This window comes from Oncorhynchus keta, chromosome 13 (assembly GCF_023373465.1).
Source record: "Oncorhynchus keta strain PuntledgeMale-10-30-2019 chromosome 13, Oket_V2, whole genome shotgun sequence".
Taxonomy (NCBI): Eukaryota; Metazoa; Chordata; class Actinopteri; order Salmoniformes; family Salmonidae; genus Oncorhynchus; species Oncorhynchus keta.
Genome location: NC_068433.1, coordinates 22,394,894 through 22,418,379, shown reverse-complemented (window position 1 = coordinate 22,418,379; position 23,486 = coordinate 22,394,894). Strand labels below are relative to the sequence as shown.

The 23,486-nt window shown below is 50.4% G+C and overlaps 1 protein-coding gene and 2 long non-coding RNA genes across 10 annotated transcripts; all 3 read right to left on the bottom strand.

Annotated features, from left to right (window-relative positions):
- Positions 1–1,595: 1,595 nt before the first annotated feature.
- LOC127906747 (neuroligin-2-like) lies at positions 1,596–21,755 on the bottom strand (the record flags this gene model as incomplete). Its single annotated transcript, XM_052459725.1, has 5 exons — positions 1,596–3,513; positions 11,906–12,272; positions 13,843–13,996; positions 14,340–14,605; positions 20,423–21,755. Coding segments are annotated over 5 exons (2,952 nt in total), but the record flags the coding sequence as incomplete, so codon positions are not given.
- On the bottom strand, positions 6,577–10,758 carry LOC127906749 (uncharacterized). Of its 8 annotated transcripts, none has more exons than XR_008062751.1 (5): positions 10,450–10,758; positions 8,001–8,069; positions 7,355–7,933; positions 6,896–7,320; positions 6,577–6,809 (listed from the first exon to the last, which is right to left on the bottom strand). It is a non-coding gene; the product is annotated as an uncharacterized LOC127906749 (long non-coding RNA). The 8 variants fall into 8 exon arrangements; XR_008062749.1 differs by adding an exon at positions 10,145–10,280 and having other exon boundaries at positions 6,896–7,933; positions 10,473–10,543; XR_008062752.1 differs by lacking the exon at positions 8,001–8,069 and adding exons at positions 9,898–9,996; positions 10,175–10,280 and having other exon boundaries at positions 6,896–7,933; positions 10,473–10,543.
- Positions 8,081–9,447, bottom strand: LOC127906752 (uncharacterized). Its single transcript, XR_008062759.1, has 3 exons — positions 9,244–9,447; positions 8,235–8,301; positions 8,081–8,121 (listed from the first exon to the last, which is right to left on the bottom strand). It is a non-coding gene; the product is annotated as an uncharacterized LOC127906752 (long non-coding RNA).
- Positions 21,756–23,486: the final 1,731 nt, after the last annotated feature.

Below are 23,486 nucleotides of genomic sequence, written 5' to 3'. Positions count from 1 at the left end.
CGTACAGCAGTGGAGCGAAGGAGACGTGAGGGCAAAAGAGTCAGCAGGGACATGTGTCAGGGGGGAAGGGTCAGGAGAGGCAGGGTTCAACGACGGCCCACAGTGAAGCTACGAGTTGAAACGCCGGCGATTTCTGCTCTCAACTTTCCACAAAGAGAATTAGTTGAAATTGCATGTGCAGCAGTCCTGAATCAGACTGGTGTTTACTGGTGGAGGAAAGGAGAAAGGGATGGGGAAAGTAGAGTGAGAGGAAGAATGGAGGAGTGTGTGTGTAAGCAGTTATTACTACGGGGAGGTGCATCTGATACGAGATGCCTGCCTGTCTCTTTCCTCACACATATTCCATCTTCCTCCATCATTCTCTCTGCCCTCTAGTTACCCCTGGCCCTGGGAAGCTGAGCTGACATGTACTCGCGCGCGCACACAGGCGTTCATCAAACAGCATTTGTACGGGCCAGAAATCGAAGACGGAGAGAAGGGGAGAGTGCGTAAAAGAAAGAGGGAGATGGAGGGACTGTCCCCTTTCTCTCCTTCGTTGTAACATCATGAGGAAAAAGTGACGTTATACGAGGACCCGAGACTTGGCCGTATGTACCTTCCCACCCAGGACCTCTGAGAACCCTGGCAGGTTCACCTTGATAAATGATAGGTCTACCTGCAGCCTCAATACCGCTAGGGCACCCTATTCCCTACACCCTATTCCCTTTTTGGCCAGAGCATAATGGACACCAATACCTCTAGGTTTGTATCCAAAATGGCATCCTATTCCCTACATAGTGCACTACTTTTGGCCTGACTGGCCCACAGTAGTGCACTACACAGGGAACTGGATGCCATTTCAGTGGCAGTCTATGGCTTCTACGCCTGCCATAATGAGTCACGGAGAGACAGGGGCCCAAGGCTCAGTGGATGGCCTGGTTATTACGAGAAAAATACAGAGCTGCTGCAGTGGCACCAATAACTCACATTACGTAAGAGGGGCCCTCATGGGCCCTGGCTGGATGATAGCAGAGCAGGAGGAGGATGCGAGACAGAGAAAGGGATCTTTATGTGATCGAAATGTAGTCTTGTTTTTTTAAAAATGTTTAGTGTTCTTAATGTATTGGATTGCACACACTTTTATGAAATGTGTTGTGTAAATAAAAGTTGAATTGATTTACTAGGGTAGTTGATTTGTTAGGGGTAGCATGCAGTCTGTTGTGCAATAGTAGACAGTAAGCAATACGGGTGGGAGGTGATCAACATAAGCAATGTGTTGTATAATCAATGTGTATAAGAATAGTTTTTATTCATGTTTGGTCCAGTCAGGTTTTTCGTTGTTGTAAAGGATAATGTTCATGAATGAAAGAAGCACCGCTGCAGGGCTTTTATGACGTGCCACCAGGTCATAAAATATGAAGAAAAAGCATATGGAATTGAGATAGAAATAGTTTAAAACAGGAGATTGTGTGAATATTGACTATCCAGTGTCCTTTCCCCATCATTGTTTTTAAAAATAATTCATGCATAGATCCCCACTGAGAAAACCATTTCGATATTTTCTTCTTTGTACACATTTATATATAACTATATATATATATATATATATATATATATATATATATATATATATATATATATATATATATATATATATATATATGTGTGTGTCTATATATCTATATATTTAAAAACTTTCCACAAAAAATAAGAACCGAAAGCAACAATCAATCAAACAAACAAACGTTGAAAAAAGATAACGAAAAAAAGCACAAGATAGGCCAGTTTGGCACTTTTCATGAACACACAGTAAGTAGGCTATCTTGATACAGCTCAACACTCTTGATTCTCTCTCAGTTCCCCTCCTATGGGAAAACAACACAGTACTTGGCACCAAGAATGCTGGTAGAAAGACGATATCAGAATACCAATATTTTCATGATATATACTTACTGTATGTACTGTACGCCTTGTATAAAAAAGGTTGTTTTAGAACTACAGAGGAGGGAAAGAGAGGGATGTGGAAAAGAGAAGAGACTCAAGTAAGCAGATGAGATGAGTAGAGAGATAGAGGCTTTCCAATATATCAGAAGGAAAAGGAACCAAACGCTTTACCTCACACTCCAAAAAACGATCCCCAACCAGTGGAGGCTGCTGGGAGGAGCTATAGGAGGACGGGCTCATTGTAAAGTCTGGAGTAGAATAAATGTAATGATGTCAAACACATCAAGCATATGGAAACCACATATTTGACTGTGTTCCATTCATTCCATTCCAGCCATTACAATGACCCTGTCCTCCTATAGCTCTACCCACCAGCCTCTTCTGTCCCCAACCCTATTACAACACCGAAACCGAGAAAACATGGGATGAAAAAAACAACAAAATGAAATGCACAGTAAGAGGCAGAGGATCATCATGTGGGCAGTTTTGGGGGCTGTCAGGATCAGAGAATACGAGACCCACTCAAAATATCTCAACACCCTCAATAACACCTGCTTCCCCTGCAGTTCAGCTGCACTTCCACTTAACCCCAGCAAGGTTGCGCTGTAGGAAAGATACAGCATCAGGGCACCAGGCTGACGGTTGGAAAAACAGAGAGTAAGAGAGAGAGAGAGAGAGAGATATCCATAGCGATCCAATAGTGATAAACCAGAGTGTGTAGTTGGTCCTCCGGTCCCCCAGGGGTAGCTGTAGCTCTACTATACACGTGTGGTGGAGTGGGGGTGGGGCAGGGTGTTGTTGTGGCCGGAGCTGGGGTAGGTGTTGAAGGGGTGGAGGGGCTGCATGCCGGTGATGGTGCTGGGGATCATGGTGATGGTGTTGGGGGTCATGAGGGGCACGTCGTCCGGGGCCCTCCGCAGGGCCAGGGTGTAGTCGGGCGGACAGGAGGGCCGCAGGATGTCGTGGGGCCGGAGGGGCTCCATGTCGTGGTGCGAGTCGTGCTCCGAGTGCTTCATCTGCAGGGACATGATCTCTTCCTCTTGGCTGTGCGCCAGGTCGTTGGCAGGCCCTCCGTGGCGCTGCGGAGACAGCCGGTGGCGCCGCATCTCCTGACGCTTGTCCCGCTTGTAGTAGAGCGCAGCAAACGCCAGGATGTTGAGGAAGAGCAGCGACGCCCCCACTGCCACGGTCACCGACAGCTCTGTGGAATAATCCCGCGTGTCACCGGGGAAGAGGTCCAGTCTGGGCCGCTCTGATCCGTAGGGCTCCACAGGGTCGGGGAAGGTGGGGTAGGGGTGGCCCGTGGTGCGGGGTTTGGGCTTCCAGGGGCCCCCGGGGGGGCGAGTGCTGCCTGGAGGTAGCCTGGTGGTGGTGGGGTTCAGGACTTCATGGAGGGAGTGTAAATGAGGGACCAGCTCCAGCCAGAAGGCCACCTTGTTGGCTCGGTAGTTGTCCCTGACGCGGGGCTTCAGGCCGATGTGGAGGTACTGCTTGTCCTTGGAGTTGAACTTGGTCCAGATGACCTCCTCGAAGCGGTTGGGCTTGGTGTGGATGAACTTGGTGTCCTGAGGCACTGGCAGATTGGGGTCCCTGGAGGAGAAAGAGGATGAATCTCACTCAGGTGATTTCAATCAACTTTAGATATTTCAAAGTTCTTAATGTTTTGTATACTCAGGGGGGTGCTCTTAATGTTTGGTACACTCAGGGGGGTGCTCTTAATGTTTTGTATACTCAGGGGGGTGCTCTTAATGTTTGGTACACTCAGGAGGGTGCTCTTAATGTTTGGTACACTCAGGAGGGTGCTCTTAATGTTTTGTATACTCAGGGGGTGCTCTTAATGTTTTGTACACTCAAGGGGGTGCTCTTAATGTTTGGTACACTCAGGGGGGTGCTCTTAATGTTTTGTATACTCAGGGGGTGCTCTTAATGTTTGGTACACTCACGGGGGTGTTCTTAATGTTTTGTATACTCAGGGGGTGCTCTTAATGTTTGGTACACTCAGGGGGGTGTTCTTAATGTTTTGTATACTCAGGGGGGTGCTCTTAATGTTTGGTACACTCAGGGGGGTGCTCTTAATGTTTTGTATACTCAGGGGGGTGTTCTTAATGTTTTGTATACTCAGGGGGGTGTTCTTAATGTTTTGTATACTCAGGGGGGTGCTCTTAATGTTTGGTACACTCAGGGGGGTGCTCTTAATGTTTGGTACACTCAGGGGGGTGTTCTTAATGTTTTGTATACTCAGGGGGGTGTTCTTAATGTTTTGTATACTCAGGGGTGCTCTTAATGTTTGGTACACTCAGGGGGTGCTCTTAATGTTTGGTACACTCAGGGGGGTGCTCTTAATGTTTGGTACACTCAGGCGGGTGCTCTTAATGTTTGGTACACTCAGGGGGGTGCTCTTAATGTTTGGTACACTCAGGCGGGTGCTCTTAATGTTTGGTACACTCAGGGGGGTGCTGTTAATGTTTTGTATACTCAGGGGGGTGCTCTTAATGTTTGGTACACTCAGGGGGGTGCTCTTAATGTTTTGTATACTCAAGGGGGTGCTCTTAATGTTTGGTACACTCAGGGAGGTGCTCTTAATGTTTGGTACACTCAGGGGGGTGTTCTTAATGTTTGGTATACTCAGTGGATTCTCTTAATGTTTTGTACACTCAGGGGGGTGCTACCTACCTACCTACCTACCTACCTACCTACCTACCTAATGTTTGGTACCTACCTACCTACCTACCTACCACCAATGTTCATCTACCTACCCCTTATCACCTACCTACCCACCAACCACCAACCTACCTACCTGCCTACCTACCTACCTACCTACCTACCTGCCTACCTACCTACCTACCTACCTACCTACCACCAACACCTGCCTGCCCCCATATCACCTACCTACCCACCAACCACCAACCAACCTACCTACCTACCTACCTACCTACCTGCCTACCTACCTGCCTGCCTACCACCAAACAATCATCTACCTACCCCCATCACCTACCTACCCACCAACCACCAACCTACCTACCTGCCTACCTACCTACCTACCTACCTACCTACCTGCCTACCTACCTACCTACCACCTACCACCAAACACCCACCACCCCCATCACCCACCTACCCACCAACCAACCAACCAACCTACCTACCTACCTACCTACCTACCTACCTACCTACCTACCTACCTACCTACCTACCTACCTACCTACCTACCTACCACCAAACAATCATCTACCAACCACCTATCACCAACTACCAACCAACCAACCACCTTCTGCCTACTCTACCCACCTATCCACCAACCACCTTCCCACCAACCACCTATCCAACAACCACCTATCCAACAACCACCTATCCAGCAACCACCTATCCAGCAACCACGAACCCAGCAACCACATACCACCAAACCAACCAACCACCTGCCCACCAACCACCAACCAACCTACCTACCTACCTACCTACCTACCTACCTACCTACCTACCTACCTGCCTAGCTAGCTACCTACCTGCCTACCTACCTACCTACCTACCACCAAACAATCATCTACCTACCCCTATCACCTACCTACCCACCAACCACCAACCTACCTACCTACCTGCCTACCTGCCTACCTACCTACCTACCTACCTACCTACCTACCTACCTACCACCAAACAATCTACCTACCCCCTATCACCTACCTACCCACCAACCACCAACCAACCTACCTACCTACCTACCTACCTACCTACCTACCTACCTACTACCTACCACCAAACAATCATCTACCTACCCCCCTATCACCTACCTACCCACCAACCACCAACCTTTTCCTACCTACCTACCTACCTACCTACCTACCTACCTACCTACCTACCTACCACCAAACAATCTACCTACCGCCTATCACCTACCTACCCACCAACCACCAACCAACCAACCAACCAACCTACCTACCTACCTACCACCAAACAATCATCTACCAACCACCTATCACCAACTACCAACCAACCAACCAACCACCTTCTGCCTACTCTACCCACCTATCCACCAACCACCTTCCCACCAATCACCTATCCAACAACCACCTATCCAACAACCACCTATCCAGCAACCACCTATCCAGCAACCACGAACCCAGCAACCACATACCACCAAACCAACCAACCACCTGCCCACCAACCACCAACCAACCTACCTACCTACCTACCTACCTACCTACCTACCTACCTACCTACCTACCTACCTACCTACCTACCACCAAACAATTATCTACCTACCCCCTATCACCTACCTACCCACCAACCACCAACCAACCTACCACCAATCACCTACCTACCTACCTACCTACCTACCTACCTACCTACCTACCTACCTACCTACCTACCTACCTACCACCAAACAATAATCTACCAACCACCTATCACCAACTACCAACCAACCAACCACCTTCCACCTACCCACCAACCACCATTCCACCGACTACCTACCAACCAACCAACCAACCATCCAACCACCTTCTGCCTACTCTACCCACCTATCCACCAACCACCTTCCCACCAACCACCTTCCCACCAACCACCTATCCAACAACCACCTATCCAGCAACCACGAACCCAGCAACCACATACCACCAAACCAACCAACCATCTGCCCACCAACCACCTATCCAACAACCACCTATCCAGCAACCACCTATCCAGCAACCACCTATCCAGCAACCACGGACCCAGCAACCACATACCACCAAACCAACCAACCACTTACCAACCACCTACTCACCAGCCACCTACCGCTGTCCTACCAACCACCTACCCACCAACCACCTACCACCGTTCTACCAACCATCTTCCATCTACCCAGCCTCCCACAAACCACTTAAAAACCAACCACCTACCTACCTTCCAACCACCTACCACCGTTCTACCAACCATCTTCCATCTACCCAGCTTCCCACAAACCACTTAAAAACCAACCACCTACCTACCTTCCAACCACCTACCCACCAACCCACAAAACCACTTACCAACCAACCACCTACCACTGTCCCACCAACCACCTAGCACTGTCCCACTTACCCACCTTCCCACCAACCACAGTCCCACAAACCACCGTCCCACAAACCACTTACCAACCAACCACCTACCCACCTTCTCACCAACCAACAACCTATCCCTCTACCACCTATCCACCTATCCACCGTCCCACCAACCCACCTTCCCACATACCACTGTCCCACCAACCACCTACCTACCTACCCACCACCTACCCACCTACCACTGTCCCACCTACTGCTGTCCTACCAACCATCTACCCACCAACCACATACCACCGTTTCACCAACCACCTTCCCACCAACCACCTTCCCACTTTCCCACCAACCACTGTCCCACCAACCACCTTCCCACTTTCCCACCAACCACCTTCCCACAAACCACTTACCAACCAACCAACCACCTACCAAACCAATCACCTTCCCACCTTCCCACCTACCCACCAACCACCTTCCACTTACCCACATACCACCAACCACCTACTCAGCTACCACCTACCCATCAACAACCTACCCACCTATCACTGTCCCACCAACCACCTACCTACCTACCTTCCCACCAACCACCTACCCACCTACCACTGTCCCACCAACCACCTACCTACCTACCTACCTACCTACCTACCTACCTACCTACCTACCTACCTACCTACCTTCCCACCAACCATCTACCCACCAACCACCAACCACCGTCCCACAAACCACCTCCCAACCAACCACCTACCCACCTACCACTGTCCCACCAACCACCTACCTACCTACCTTCCCACCAACCATCTACCCACCAACCACCAACCACCGTCCCACAAACCACCTCCCAACCAACCACCTACCCACCTACCACCGTCCCACCTACCACTGTCCCACCTACCGCTGTCCTACCAACCACCTACCCACCTACCACGTCCCACCTACCACTGTCCCACCAACCACCTACCCACCTACCACTGTCCCACCAACCACCTACCTACCTACCTACCTACCTACCCACCTACCTACCTACCTACCACCTACCTACCTACCTACCTACCTACCTACCCACCTACCTACCTACCTACCTTCCCACCAACCACCTACCCACCTACCACTGTCCCACCAACCATCTACCTACCTACCTACCTTCCCACCAACCACCAACCACCGTCCCACAAACCACCTCCCAACCAACCACCTACCCACCTACCACTGTCCCACCAACCACCTAACTACCTTCCCACCAACCATCTACCCACCAACCACCAACCACCGTCCCACAAACCACCTCCCAACCAACCACCTACCCACCTACCACCGTCCCACAAACCACTTACCAACCAACCACCTTCCATCTACCCACCGTCCCACCAACCACCTTCCCACTTTCCCACCAACCACTGTCCCACCAACCACCCTACCCACTTTCCCACCAACCACCTTCCCACAAACCACTTACCAACCAACCACCTACCAAACCAATCACCTTCCCACCTTCCCACCTACCCACCAACCACCTTCCACTTACCCACATACCACCAACCACCTACTCAGCTACCACCTACCCATCAACAACCTACCCACCTACCACTGTCCCACCAACCACCTACCTACCTACCTACCTTCCCACCAACCACCTACCACTGTCCCACCAACCATCTACCTACCGTTTCACCAACCACCTTCCCACCAACCACCTTCCATCTACCCAGCTTCCCATCAACCACCGTCCCACAAACCACCGTCCCACAAACCACTTACCAACCAACCACCTACCACTGTCCCACCAACCACCTAGCACTGTCCCACTTACCCACCTTCCCACCAACCACAGTCCCACAAACCACCGTCCCACAAACCACTTACCAACCAACCACCTACCCACCTTCTCACCAACCAACAACCTATCCCTCTACCACCTATCCACCTATCCACCGTCCCACCAACCCACCTTCCCACATACCACTGTCCCACCAACCACCTACCTACCTACCCACCACCTACCCACCTACCACTGTCCCACCTACTGCTGTCCTACCAACCATCTACCCACCAACCACATACCACCGTTTCACCAACCACCTTCCCACCAACCACCTTCCATCTACCCAGCTTCCCATCAACCACCGTCCCACAAACCACCGTCCCACAAACCACTTACCAACCAACCACCTACCCACCTTCTCACCAACCAACAACCTATCCCTCTACCACCTATCCACCGTCCCACCAACCCACCTACCCACCTACCACTGTCCCACCTACTGCTGTCCTACCAACCATCTACCCACCAACCACCTACCACCGTTTCACCAACCACCTTCCCACATTCCCACCAACCACTGTCCCACCAACCACCTTCCCACTTTCCCACCAACCACCTTCCCACAAACCACTTACCAACCAACCAACCACCTACCAAACCAATCACCTTCCCACCTTCCCACCTACCCACCAACCACCTTCCACTTACCCACATACCACCAACCACCTACTCAGCTACCACCTACCCATCAACAACCTACCCACCTATCACTGTCCCACCAACCACCTACCTACCTACCTACCTTCCCACCAACCACCTACCCACCTACCACTGTCCCACCAACCATCTACCTACCTACCTACCTACCTACCTACCTACCTACCTACCTTCCCACCAACCATCTACCCACCAACCACCAACCACCGTCCCACAAACCACCTCCCAACCAACCACCTACCCACCTACCACTGTCCCACCAACCACCTACCTACCTACCTACCTTCCCACCAACCATCTACCCACCAACCACCAACCACCGTCCCACAAACCACCTCCCAACCAACCACCTACCCACCTACCACCGTCCCACCTACCACTGTCCCACCTACCGCTGTCCTACCAACCACCTACCCACCTACCACGTCCCACCTACCACTGTCCCACCAACCACCTACCCACCTACCACTGTCCCACCAACCACCTACCTACCTACCTACCTTCCCACCAACCACCTACCCACCTACCACTGTCCCACCAACCATCTACCTACCTACCTACCTTCCCACCAACCATCTACCCACCAACCACCTCCCAACCAACCACCTACCCACCTACCACTGTCCCACCAACCACCTACCTACCTACCTACCTACCTACCTTCCCACCAACCACCTACCCACCAACCACCAACCACCTACCCACCTACCACTGTCCCACCAACCATCTACCTACCTACCTTCCCACCAACCATCTACCCACCAACCACCAACCACCGTCCCACAAACCACCTCCCAACCAACCACCTACCCACCTACCACTGTCCCACCAACCACCTACCTACCTACCTACCTTCCCACCAACCATCTACCCACCTACCGCTGTCCTACCAACCACCTACCCACCTACCAGGTCCCACCTACCACTGTCCCACCAACCACCTACCCACCTACCACTGTCCCACCAACCACCTACCTACCTACCTACCTTCCCACCAACCACCTACCCACCTACCACTGTCCCACCAACCATCTACCTACCTACCTTCCCACCAACCATCTACCCACCAACCACCAACCACCGTCCCACAAACCACCTCCCAACCAACCACCTACCCACCTACCACTGTCCCACCAACCACCTACCTACCTACCTACCTTCCCACCAACCATCTACCCACCAACCACCAACCACCGTCCCACAAACCACCTCCCAACCAACCACCTACCCACCTACCACTGTCCCACCTACCACTGTCCCACCTACCGCTGTCCTACCAACCACCTACCCACCTACCACTGTCCCACCTACCGCTGTCCTACCTACCACCGTCCCACCTACCGCTGTCCCACCTACCACTGTCCCACCAACCACCTTCCATCTACCCAGCTTCCCATCAACTTCCTTCCATCAACCACCTTCCATCTACCCAGCTTCCCATCAACTTCCTTCCATCAACCACCTTCCATCTACCCAGCTTCCCATCAACTTCCTTCCATCAACCACCTTCCATCTACCCAGCTTCCCACCAACCACCGTCCCACAAATCACTTACCAACCAACCACCAACCACCGTCCCACCAACCACTGCCCCACCAACCACCTTCCATCTACCCAGCTTCAACCATCAACCACCGTCCCACAAATCACTTACCAACCAACCACCTACCTACCTTCCCACCAACCACTGCCCACCAACCACCGTCCCACAAACCACTTACCAACCAACCACCTTCCATCTACCCAGCTTCCCATCAACCATCAACCACCGTCCCACAAATCACTTACCAACCAACCACCTACCTACCTTCCCACCTACCACTGTCCCACCAACCACGGTCCCACCAACCACTGTCCCACCAACCACCTACCCACCATCCACCGTCCCACCAACCACCTACCCACCATCCACCGTCCCACCAACCACCTACCCACCATCCACCGTCCCACCAACCACCTACCCACCATCCACCGTCCCACCAACCACCTACCCACATACCACCTACCCACCATCCACCGTCCCACCAACCACCTACCCACATACCACCTACCCACATACCACTGTCCCACCAACCACCTACCCACCATCCACCGTCCCACCAACCACCTACCCACATACCACCTACCCACCATCCACCGTCCCACCAACCACCTACCCACATACCACCTACCCACATACCACTGTCCCAGCAACCACCTACCCACCATCCACCGTCCCACCAACCACCTACCCGCCAACCACCTACCCACCAACTACCTATCCACTTTCCCACCAAACACTTACCAACCAACCACCTTCCACTTACCCACCTACCACTCAACCACCTACCCATCAACCACCTACTCAGCTACCACTTACCCATCAACTACCTATCACCTACACACCTACCACCTACCACCTACTCAGCTACCACCTACTCAGCTACCACTTACCCATCAACTACCTATCACCTACACACCTACCATTTACCCACCTACCACCTACCCATCAGCCACCTACCCTGTCTTAGCGAAGTTAGTCCAATATGTCATGACTACAGCACTGAGCATGACATCATTCTTAGAGAAGTTGCAGGGGAAGAGGTCGGTGGCTCCGATCATGGGCACCCCGAACACGTAGGGGATCTCATCCCCGTGGGCTGCATCCGCCCACTCCGGCCGCGTCTCCGTCTGACAGTGGTGGTAGAAGGTGTAGAAGTAAACGGGAGACTGGAACTCGGCGTGCAGTTTGGCCGTGGCCACTGCCGGCGCCACCCACTGGTGGTCCGTGAATAAGGCGAGGAGGGTTTTTCTCCTCATGTCTCCGTTGTCACGGTCGGCCCAGTCAGTGTACATGAACTTAATGGTCTCCCTTAGGATGTCCTTACCTAGACGGGAGGAGAGGGAGGATGGGAGGAAGAGCGGAGGGGGGTGTGTGAGACGAGAGAGAGATATATTAGACATGGACAGAGGGTGAGTTGAAGAGAGACAGAAAGAGACGTAGGTAGATAATAAGCAAAAGGAAGTGAGAGAGAGAAAGATACATTGAGAGAGAGAAGGGGGAATAGAGAGAAAAGAGAGGGAAGAGAGGGAAGAGAGAGGGAAGAGAGGGAAAAGAGAGGGAAGAGAGGCAAGAGAGGGAAAAGAGAGGGAAAAGAGAGGGAAGAGAAAAGAGAGGCAAGACAGGGAAGAGAGAGGGAAAAGAGGGAAGAGGGGGAAATAGAGGGAAAAGAGAGGGAAAGAGAGGCAAGAGAGGGAAGATGGGAAAAGAGGGAGGGGGAAAGAGGGAAAAGAGAGGGAAAAGAGAGGAAGAGAGGAAAGGAGAGAAGATAGGAAAAGAGGGAAGGGAGAGGAAAAAGAGGAAGAGAGGGAAAGAGAGGGAAGAGAGGCAAGAGAGGGAAGATAGGGAAAAGATAGGGAAAAGAGGAAAGGAGAGGGAAGAGAGGGAAGAGAGGGAAGAGAGGGAAAAGAGAGGGAAGAGAGGGAAAAGAGGGAAGAGGGGGAAAAGAGGGGGAAAAGAGGGGGAAAAGAGAGGGAAGATAGGGAAAAGATAGGGAAAAGAGAGGGAAGAGAGGAAAGGAGAGGGAAGAGAGAGGGAAAGAGAGGGAAGAGAGGAAAAGAGAGGGAAAAGAGAGGGAAGAGAGGGAAGAGGGGGAAAAGAGAGGAAAGAGGGGGAAGAGAGGGAAGAGAGGGAAAAGAGAGGGAAAAGAGAGGGAAGAGAGGGAAAAGAGGGGGAAAAGAGAGGAAAGAGGGGGAAGAGAGGGAAGAGAGGGAAAAGAGAGGGAAAAGTAAGGGAAGAGAGGGAAAAGTAAGGGAGGAGTCAGAGAAAAGGGTGAATGTTAGTGAATTGAAGTTTGAATAGAAGATTTTACCAAACAGTAAACCACATAACTTGGCTTTGGGAAACACTGTTCCTCTCTAGTGGTTATATACAGTGCCTCTAGAAAGTCTACACATCCTTGAACTTTGGTGCAAATCCAACAATACAACACTGACTAACTGCCTCCTTCATCATGTTATGGGTATGCCTGACGTCGGCAAAGACTGGGGAGTTTCTCAGGATGAAGATAAACGGGATGAAGCTAAGAACAGACAAGATTCCAGAGAAAAAACTAGTTTAGTCTGCATTCCACCAGAGACTGGGAGAGGAATTCACCGTTCAGCAGAAGAACAACCTACAACACAAAGCCACATCTACACTGGAGTCGCTTACCAAGAAGACAGTGAATGTTCCTGAGTGGCCAAGTTACAGTTTTGACTTAAATTTGTGGCAAGACATGAAAATTGCTATCGAGCCATGATCCTCAGTACCTAATAGAAAGAATAATGGGGAACTATTGCGCAATGTAGGTGTGGAAAGCTCTGATGAGACTTACCCAAGAAGACTCATATTGACTCATATTGTTACACAATACTTTCTGAAAAGCGGTACATGAATAGGTACTCAGAGACCCTTACCCTCAGGATAGCCGTAGAGATTGTCCACAAAGTTAGATATAGTGTAGTCGAACGCTGCAGCTGAGATCCCATCGTTGTCTTCACTGTCATCTACAAACTTGAGCCCCTCTCCCTGGTTCACTCCTATCAGGATGTCATAGTTCAGGAACTCCCCCTAGTGGCAGAAAAAGAGAAGGACACGTTAGGTCCATAAATGCATTAGACGTGGATGAGATGAGTGGTGCTGCCCCATAAAATTTTAAGCACTTTGGGCACCTTAAAAAGAGCATTAAACACCAAAAAGCCTCAAATATGAAACTGTCTTCAATTACACTGAACCATTACAGTAATGTCTTATCATAATCTTTCTCTTTTTACATTTGACCCCTTGGTAAATCTCAGCTTGGGATTTCATCACAACCAATGAAGTACCTCTGTCTCTGCAGTCGGAGAGCTGTGACTACTATACTACACGCACGGAGGCACGCACACGCATGCACACGCCCGCCCACACACACCTGCTGCATGAGTATCTCAGGGTCGTCCGGCACCACGTCTCCGTCCACTACGGGTCCGAAGGCGATGTGGTAGCGGGCCGGCTGAATGTCCTGATCCACCAGCTCCCTGAAGTTCTTCTTCCTCAGGCAGTCCACTAATTCTGCTGTCTCTGAGTGGCTGCAGCCCACTTTCCGGGCCAGGATCTTAGTGTACTTGAGGGGCTGGTAGTTGACCGACCAGCTGGAGATGGCTGAGCCACTCTGGGCTATGGCCCTCTGGAACAACCCTGGAGGAGAGAGAGAGTGGAAGGAGAAGTTATACAACTGAATCTGTAAGGTGGCAGTTTCATGACCATCCAACGTAATATCACCTGGACAAAAAATAATATCCTATATACGTCAGGAAAAGGTGAGCGGACATTGACTTTGTTTCGTCAAAGTGTGCTACGCACGTTAGGTCACTAGAGTAGCAGCCATGGGTGCATCTCAATAGTCTAACGTGGAATCCTCTCATTGCCTCCTTTCTCTCCGGGAAGAGAGAAGTTAATACTGTACTTTGAACAATCTGAAAAGTTCAGACTTGGGGAAGGGATTGAGAATACTTAGGTTGTGAAAGATTGTTCCTTTTACCCTCCACAGATTTGTCTTTGCTTTTCCCTACATCTTACTCACTGTAACAAATCAGAGAGAAAGGCATGTGCTTCTAACTCCAACAATCTCACACTTGAAATGATATGATACAGCCCAGACTGGGAAATCGATGGGGGACTACACAGTCTGCTTCTAAAAGCAACTTTTCCTTCCTATCGTCCACAGATTTCTCTCTCTCGCTCTCTCTCTCGCTCTCTCTCTCTCTCTCGCTCTCTCTCTTTTCTATTTCTCTCCGTCGGTCCTGTGCCTCGTAACAGGAGGGGGCTCTCATCCCTCCCTACTGTTCCTCCTTCGTCTCGCTCTCTTCCTCCGCACTCCTTTCCTCTTCTGTAGATTCCTGGTGAATTATTAAGCAGTGACGCAGAGCAGAGCCTCTATTTCCCAGGGAGTTTATTAGGAAGTGTATGACTCAGACACGAGCTAGCCCTACCTGCTACCTCAGCATTTCTCCTCATAGAAGAGAGAGAGAGAGACAGAGAAAGAGCGAGAGAGGAAGAGAGAAAGGGTGGGCGGGGGGAGAGAAGGAGAGGGAGTTGAAGAGTGGGGTGAGAAAGTTTGTAAGAAGTGATAGAGTAAGAAAAAGAATGAGGGCGATAAAAGGCTGAGATATACGATTGACAAAAGGGCTCGTGCAGTGCCTTCGGAAAGTATTCAGACCCCTTGACTTTTTCCACATTTTAGGTTACAGCCTTATTCTAAAATGGATTACATTGTTTTTTCCCCCCCTCATCAATATACACACAATATGTCATAATGACAAAGCAAAAACAGGTTTTTATAAATGTTTGCTAATGTATAAATGAAAAAAAAAATGAAATATCACATTCACTTAAGTATTCAGAACCTTCACTCAGTACTTTGTTGAAGCACCTTTGGCAGTGATTACAGCCTTGAGTCTTCTTGGGTCTGACGCTACAAGCTTGGCACACCTGTATTTGGGGAGTTTCTCCCATTCTTCTCTGCAGATCCTCTCAAGCTCTATCAGGTTGGATGGGGAGCGTCGCTGCACAGCTATTTTCAGGTCTCTCCAGAGATGTTCGTTCGGGTTCTGGCTGGGCTATTCAAGGACATTCAGAGACTTGTCCCGAAGCCACTCCTGTGTTGCCGTGGCAGTGTGCTTAGGGTCATTGTCCTGTTGGAAGGTGAACCTTTGCTCCAGTCTGAGGTCCTGAGGGCTCTGGAGCAGGTTTTCATCAAGGATCTCGATGTACTTTGCTCCATTCATCTTTGCCTCAATCCTGACTAGTCTCCCAGTCCCTGCTGCTGAAAAACATCCCCACTGCATGATGCTGCCACCACCATGCTTCATGATGGTGGTGGTGACAAGTTTCCTCCAAATGTTACGCTTGGAATTCAGGCCAAAGAGTTCAATCTAGGTTTCATCAGACCAGAGAATCTTGTTTGTCATGATCTGAGAGTCTTTAGGTGCCTTTTGGCAAACTCCAAGGGGGCTGTCATGTGCCTTTTACTGAGGAGTTGCTTCAATCTGGCCACTCTACCATAAAGGCCTGATTGGTGGAGTGCAGCATGGTTGTCCTTCTGGAAGGTTCTCCCATCTCCACAGGGGAACTCTGGAGCTCTGTCAGAGTGACCATCGGGTTCTTGGTCACCTCCCTGACCAAGACCCTTCTCCCCCAATTGCTGTGTTTTTGGGGACCTTCAATGCTGCAGACATTTTTTGGTACCCTTCCCCAGATCTGTGCCTCAACACAATTCCTGTCTCGGAGCTCTATGGACAAATCCTTTGACCTCATGGTGTGGTTTTTGCTCTGACATGCACTGACTGTCACTGACTGACTGACTGTCAACTGTGGGACCTTATATAGACAGCTATGTGACTTTCCAAATCATGTCCAATCAATTGAATTTACCACAGGTGGACTACAATAAAGTTGTATAAAGATCTCAAGGATGATCAACGGAAACAGGATGCACCTGAGCTCAATTTCGAGTCTCATAGAAAAGGGTCTGAATACTTATGTAAAAAAGGTATGTCTGTTTTTCATTTTGTATTAATGTGTAAAAATGTCTAAAAATCTGTTTTCGCTTTGTCGTTATGGGGTATTGTCTGTAGATTGCTAAGGATGTTTCATTTAATCCATTTCAGAATTAGGAACGCAACAAAATGTGGAAAAAGTCAAGGGTTCTGAATACTTTCCGAAAGGCACTGTATATATTTAATCCTAAATCATAACAATCAATGTATTTCTTTACTCCTCCTCTCATATTCCCTTCCTCTACCTCTCCTCACTCCCCCCTCCGCCTCTCTCATCATAACAATCTGTATCTCCCCTTCCCCTCCCCACCTCCCCCATTCACCTCTCCTCCTTAAACTCATGTATATCATGGCACAGTTAATTTGCTGACTGGTGCGATGACGTGATTGCTGTTCTTCGAGGGGAGCGGGAATGTTCCTTACCTGGCGGCCCGGGGGCTTTGAGTGACAGGTGGAGGAGTAGTCTGGAGGGCTGGGGTTAGATGACGATGATGATGAAGACGGGTTTGACAGCAGAAAGGTCAGGTTGCAATGTATTGGTGAGTGGCAGCAGAGGAGACGAGTCAATGGCAAGACGAGATATGACGGAGGACATGAAGGTTAGGGTGTGAGGGGTGGAGAGAACATGAAGGTTAGGGTGTGAGGGGTGGAGAGAACATGAAGGTTAGGGTGTGAGGGGGTGAGAGAACATGAAGGTTAGGGTGTGAGGGGAGAAGAGAACATGAAGGTTAGGGTGTGAGGGGTGGAGAGAACATGAAGGTTAGGGTGTGAGGGGGTGAGAGAACATGAAGGTTAGGGTCTGAGGGGATAAGAGAACATTAAGGTTAGGGTGTGAGGGGATGAGAGAACATGAAGGTTAGGGTGTGAGGGGTGGAGAGAACATGAAGGTTAGGGTGTGAGGGGTGGAGAGAACATGAAGGTTAGGGTGTGAGGTGAGGAGAGAACATGAAGGTTAGGGTGTGAGGGGAGGAGAGAACATGAAGGTTAGGGTGTGAGGGGAGGAGAGAACATGAAGGTTAGGGTGTGAGGGGAGGAGAGAACATGAAGGTTAGGGTGTGAGGGGGTGGAGAGAACATGCAGGTTAGGGTGTGAGGGGTGGAGAGAACATGAAGGTTAGGGTGTGAGGGGTGGAGAGAACATGAAGGTTAGGGTGTGAGGGGAGGAGAGAACATGAAGGTTAGGGTGTGAGGGGTGGAGAGAACATGAAGGTTAGGGTGTGAGGGGAGGAGAGAACATGAAGGTTAGGGTGTGAGGGGAGGAGAGAACATGAAGGTTAGGGTGTGAGGGGAGGAGAGAACATGAAGGTTAGGGTGTGAGGGGTGGAGAGAACATGAAGGTTAGGGTGTGAGGGGTGGAGAGAACATGCACACTGTACAGGTTGTTTACTCAGTCTCACACACACACACACACACACACACACACACACACACACACACACACACACACACACACACACACACACACACAAATGTGAGTTATTACTGTATGGCGGTCAGGTTGATCTTCAGACACAGAGACACACAGTGTGATGATTGAAACACTCACAATACACACTCATATCTCGCTCTCCTGCTTTTAACTCTCTCGTTCTCTCTTCTTATCCCTCTCCCTCTCTCTCCGCCTCTCTTGTTCTCTCCTTTTATCTCTCTCCCTCTCTCGTTCTCTCCTCCTTTATCTCTCTCCCTCTTAGTCTCTCCTCCTTTTATCTCTCCGTCCCTTGCGTTCTCTCCCCCTTTTATCTCTCTCGTTCTCTCCTCCTTTTATTTGTCTCTCTCGTTCTCTCTCGTTCTCTCCTCCTTATCTCTCTCCATCCCTCTCTCCTCCTTTTCTCTCTCTCCATCCCTCTCGTTCTCTCCTTTTATCTCTCTCTCTCCGCCTCTTGTTCTCTCTTCCTTTAATCTCTCACCCTCTCTCTCCGCCTCTCGTTCTCTCCTCCTTTTATCTCTCTCCCTCTCTCCTTTTATCTCTCTCTCCCTCTCTCCCCCTCTCTTCTCCTTTTCTCTTTTTCTCTCTCCCTCGCTCCATCTTTGATCTCTCTTCACCTTTTATCTCTCTCCTCCTTTTATCTCTCTCTCCCTCTGTCTATCAGAGTATACCTGGTAGTGTAATAGCTGTGATGAAAGCATGAGAGTGTGTGTCGAGGTTTCCTTGCAGGTCATTGGACCACATTGCTCCCAATTTAAACTTTGAGTCTCTCCCTCAAATTGCACTCTATTCCTTAAGTAGTCCACTACTTTTTGCTTAGATACTGTGGAACTGTGGAATGTGGAATAAGGTGTCACACAGTCTGAGTCAGTCTGAGCTCACTTTGAACCAGTCTATCCCTCCTACTCCTCTTGAGTGAGTACCCACATCGTACCCTCACAATTTCACATTTACTATGATTCAACCAGGTACGTAGACAGAGAGTATGAATGAAAATTGAATTGACTTTTCAGTGATGGTACAATCTACCCACAAGACAATTGGATACGCCTAACTTTTCCATAGAATGACCAGACCAATCTACCCTCTACTATTCCAGTGAATAGTGACTGTTTGAGGTTGTGGACAGGTGTCTTTTATACTGATAACAAGTTCAAACAGGTGCCATTAATACAGGTAACGAGTGGAGGACAGAGGAGCCTCTTAAAGAAGACGTTACAGGTCTGTGAGAGCCAGAACTGTTGCTTGTTTGTAGGTGACCAAATATTTATTTTCCACCATAATTTGCAAATAGATTAATAAAAAATCCTACAATGTGATTTTCTGGATTTTTTTTCTCATTTTGTCTGTCATAGTTGAAGTGTACCTATGATGAAAATTACAGGCCTCTCTCATCTTTTTAAGTGGGAGAACTTGCACAGTTGGTGGCTGAATAAACACTTTTTTGCCCCACTGTAGTACATTTTCTCTTACTCTACCAGGTTAAGAAAACTGAAATTATATTGTAGTATATTTTATTATATATGAGGAGACACAGTTTGTCACAATCGTTAGTAGAATAAATGGACCAAGGTGCAGCGTACGTAGAGTTCCACATGTTTAATAAATGAAACTCACCAAAAACAATAGAGTGACATCAATGCAGTGTTCACAAGCACTACACAAAAACAAGATCCCACAACAAACAGGTGGGAAAAGGCTGCCTAAATATGATTCCCAATCAGAGACAACGATAGACAGCTGCCTATGATTGGGAACCATACCAGGCCAACATAGAAATAAAGAAACTAGAATGCCCACCCTAGTCACACCCCGACCTAACCCAAAATAGAGAATAAAGGATCTTTAAGGTCAGGGCGTGACACAGTTACAATTGGACTAATGGTACCCTGGGAACTCACTTTCAACCAACCTATCCTTTTGAGTAACCACACAGTTCATTGAATGATCCTTATTCTACCAGGCAAGGGTTAAGTGGACTGAGAAGTAAATCAAATCAAGTAAGAATGTGACCCACCAGTGTGCCCCTTACCCTCGGAGTGGTGCGAGAGGATGAGCAGGTTGACGCAGGACGCCCCCGCCCCGGAGCCGAAGATGGTGATGCGCTCGGGGTCGCCCCCAAAATGGCCGATGTTCTCATTGAGCCAACGCAGGGCCTGGATCTGGTCCAACAGACCGTAGTTCCCCTTGGCTGACTGGTCGCCTGTACTCAGGAAGCCTGGAGAGAAGAGAAGGGGAGAGGTGGAGAGCAGGAGGAGGAAGGAAAGGGGAAGTAGGTAGAGAGAAGAGTGGGGGAGAGGTGGAGAGCAGGAGGAGGAATGAAAGGGTAAGTAGGTAGAGAGAAGAGATGGGGAGAGGTGGAGAGCAGGAGGAGAAATGAAAGGGGAAGTAGGTAGAGAGAAGAGAGAGGGATAGGTGGAGAGCAGGAGGAGGGAGGAAAGGGGAATTAGGTAGAGAGAAGAGAGAGGGAGAGGTGGAGAGCAGGAGGAGGAAGGAAAGGGGAAGTAGGTAGAGAGAAGAGAGAGGGAGAGGTGGAGAGCAGGAGGAGGAAGGAAAGGGGAGGTAGGTAGAGAGAAGAGATGGGGAGAGGTGGAGAGCAGGAGGAGGAAGGAAAGGGTAAGTAGGTAGAGAGAAGAGAGAGGGAGAGCAGGAGGAGGGAGGAAAGGGGAATTAGGTAGAGAGAAGAGAGAGGGAGAGGTGGAGAGCAGGAGGAGGAAGGAAAGGGGAAGTAGGTAGAGAGAAGAGATGGGGAGAGGTGGAGAGCAGGAGGAGGAAGGAAAGGGGAAGTAGGTAGAGAGAAGAGAGAGGGAGAGGTGGAGAGCAGGAGGAGGAAGGAAAGGGGAGGTAGGTAGAGAGAAGAGAGGTGGAGAGGTGGAGAGCAGGAGGAGGAAGGAAAGGGGAAGTAGGTAGAGAGAAGAGAGGGGGAGAGGTGGAGAGCAGGAGGAGGAAGGAAAGGGGAGGTAGGTAGAGAGAAGAGATGGGGAGAGGTGGAGAGCAGGAGGAGGAAGGAAAGGGGAATTAGGTAGAGAGAAGAGAGAGGGAGAGGTGGAGAGCAGGAGGAGGAAGGAAGGGGGAATTAGGTAGAGAGAAGAGAGGGGGAGAGGTGGAGAGTAGGAGGAGGAAGGAAATGGGAGGTAGGTAGAGAGAAGAGATGTGGAGAGCAGGAGGAGGAAGGAAAGGGGAGGTAGGTAGAGAGAAGAGAGGTGGAGAGTAGGAGGAGGAAGGAAAGGGGAAGTAGGTAGAGAGAAGAGATGGGGAGAGGTGGAGAGCAGGAGGAGGAAGGAAAGGGGAGGTAGGTAGAGAGAAGAGAGGGGGAGAGGTGGAGAGCAGGAGGAGGAAGGAAATGGTAAGTAGGTAGAGAGAAGAGAGGGGGAGAGGTGGAGAGCAGGAGGAGGAAGGAAAGGGGAGGTAGGTAGAGAGAAGAGAGGGGGAGAGTTGGAGAGCAGGAGGAGGAAGGAAAGGGGAGGTAGGTAGAGAGAAGAGATGGGGAGAGGTGGAGAGTAGGAGGAGGAAGGAAAGGGGAGGTAGGTAGAGAAAAGAGAGAGGGAGAGGTGGAGAGCAGGAGGAGGAAGGAAAGGGGAAGTAGGTAGAGAGACGAGATGGGGAGAGGTGGAGAGTAGGAGGAGGAAGGAAAAAGGGGAGGTAGGTAGAGAGAAGAGAGGGGGAGAGGGGGAGAGGTGGAGAGTAGGAGAGTAGGAGGAGGAAGGAAAGGGGAGGTAGGTAGAGAAAAGAGAGAGGGAGAGGTGGAGAGTAGGAGGAGGAAGGAAAGGGGAGGTAGGTAGAGAAAGGAGAGAGGGAGAGGTGGAGAGTAGGAGGAGGAAGGAAAGGGGAAGTAGGTAGAGAAAAGAGAGAGGGAGAGGTGGAGAGCAGGAGGAGGAGGAGGAAGGAAAGGGGAAGTAGGTAGAGAAAAGAGAGAGGGAGAGGTGGAGAGCAGGAGGAGGAAGGAAAGGGGAAGTAGGTAGAGAAAAGAGAGAGGGAGAGGTGGAGAGCAGGAGGAGGAGGAGGAAGGAAAGGGGAAGTAGGTAGAGAGAAGAGAGGGGGAGAGGTGGAGAGTAGGAGGAGGAAGGAAAGGGGAAGTAGGTAGAGAAAAGAGAGAGGGAGAGGTGGAGAGCAGGAGGAGGAGGAGGAAGGAAAGGGGAAGTAGGTAGAGAGAAGAGAGGGGGAGAGGTGGAGAGTAGGAGGAGGAAGGAAAGGGGAAGTACGTAGAGAAAAGAGAGAGGGAGAGGTGGAGAGCAGGAGGAGGAAGGAAAGGGGAAGTAGGTAGAGAAAAGAGAGAGGGAGAGGTGGAGAGCAGGAGGAGGAGGAGGAAGGAAAGGGGAAGTAGGTAGAGAGAAGAGAGAGGGAGAGGTGGAGAGCAGGAGGAGGAAGGAAAGGGGAAGTAGGTAGAGAAAAGAGAGAGGTGGAGAGCAGGAGGAGGAGGAAGGAAAGGGGAAGTAGGTAGAGAGAAGAGAGGTGGAGAGGTGGAGAGCAGGAGGAGGAAGGAAAGGGGAAGTAGGTAGAGAGAAGAGAGGGGGAGAGGTGGAGAGCAGGAGGAGGAAGGAAAGGGGAAGTAGGTAGAGAAAAGAGAGAGGGAGAGGTGGAGAGCAGGAGGAGGAAGGAAAGGGGAAGTAGGTAGAGAGAAGAGATGGGGAGAGGTGGAGAGCAGGAGGAGGAAGGAAAGGGGAATTAGGTAGAGAGAAGAGAGGGGGAGAGGTGGAGAGCAGGAGGAGGAAGGAAAGGGGAGGTAGGTAGAGAGAAGAGATGGGGAGAGGTGGAGAGTAGGAGGAGGCAGGAAAGGGGAAGTAGGTAGAGAGAAGAGAGAGGGAGAGGTGGAGAGCAGGAGGAGGAAGGAAAGGGGAATTAGGTAGAGAGAAGAGATGGGGAGAGGTGGAGAGTAGGAGAGTAGGAGGAGGCAGGAAAGGGGAAGTAGGTAGAGAGAAGAGAGAGGGAGAGGTGGAGAGCAGGAGGAGGAAGGAAAGGGGAATTAGGTAGAGAGAAGAGATGGGGAGAGGTGGAGAGTAGGAGAGTAGGAGGAGGCAGGAAAGGGGAAGTAGGTAGAGAGAAGAGATGGGGAGAGGTGGAGAGTAGGAGGAGGAGGCAGGAAAGGGGAAGTAGGT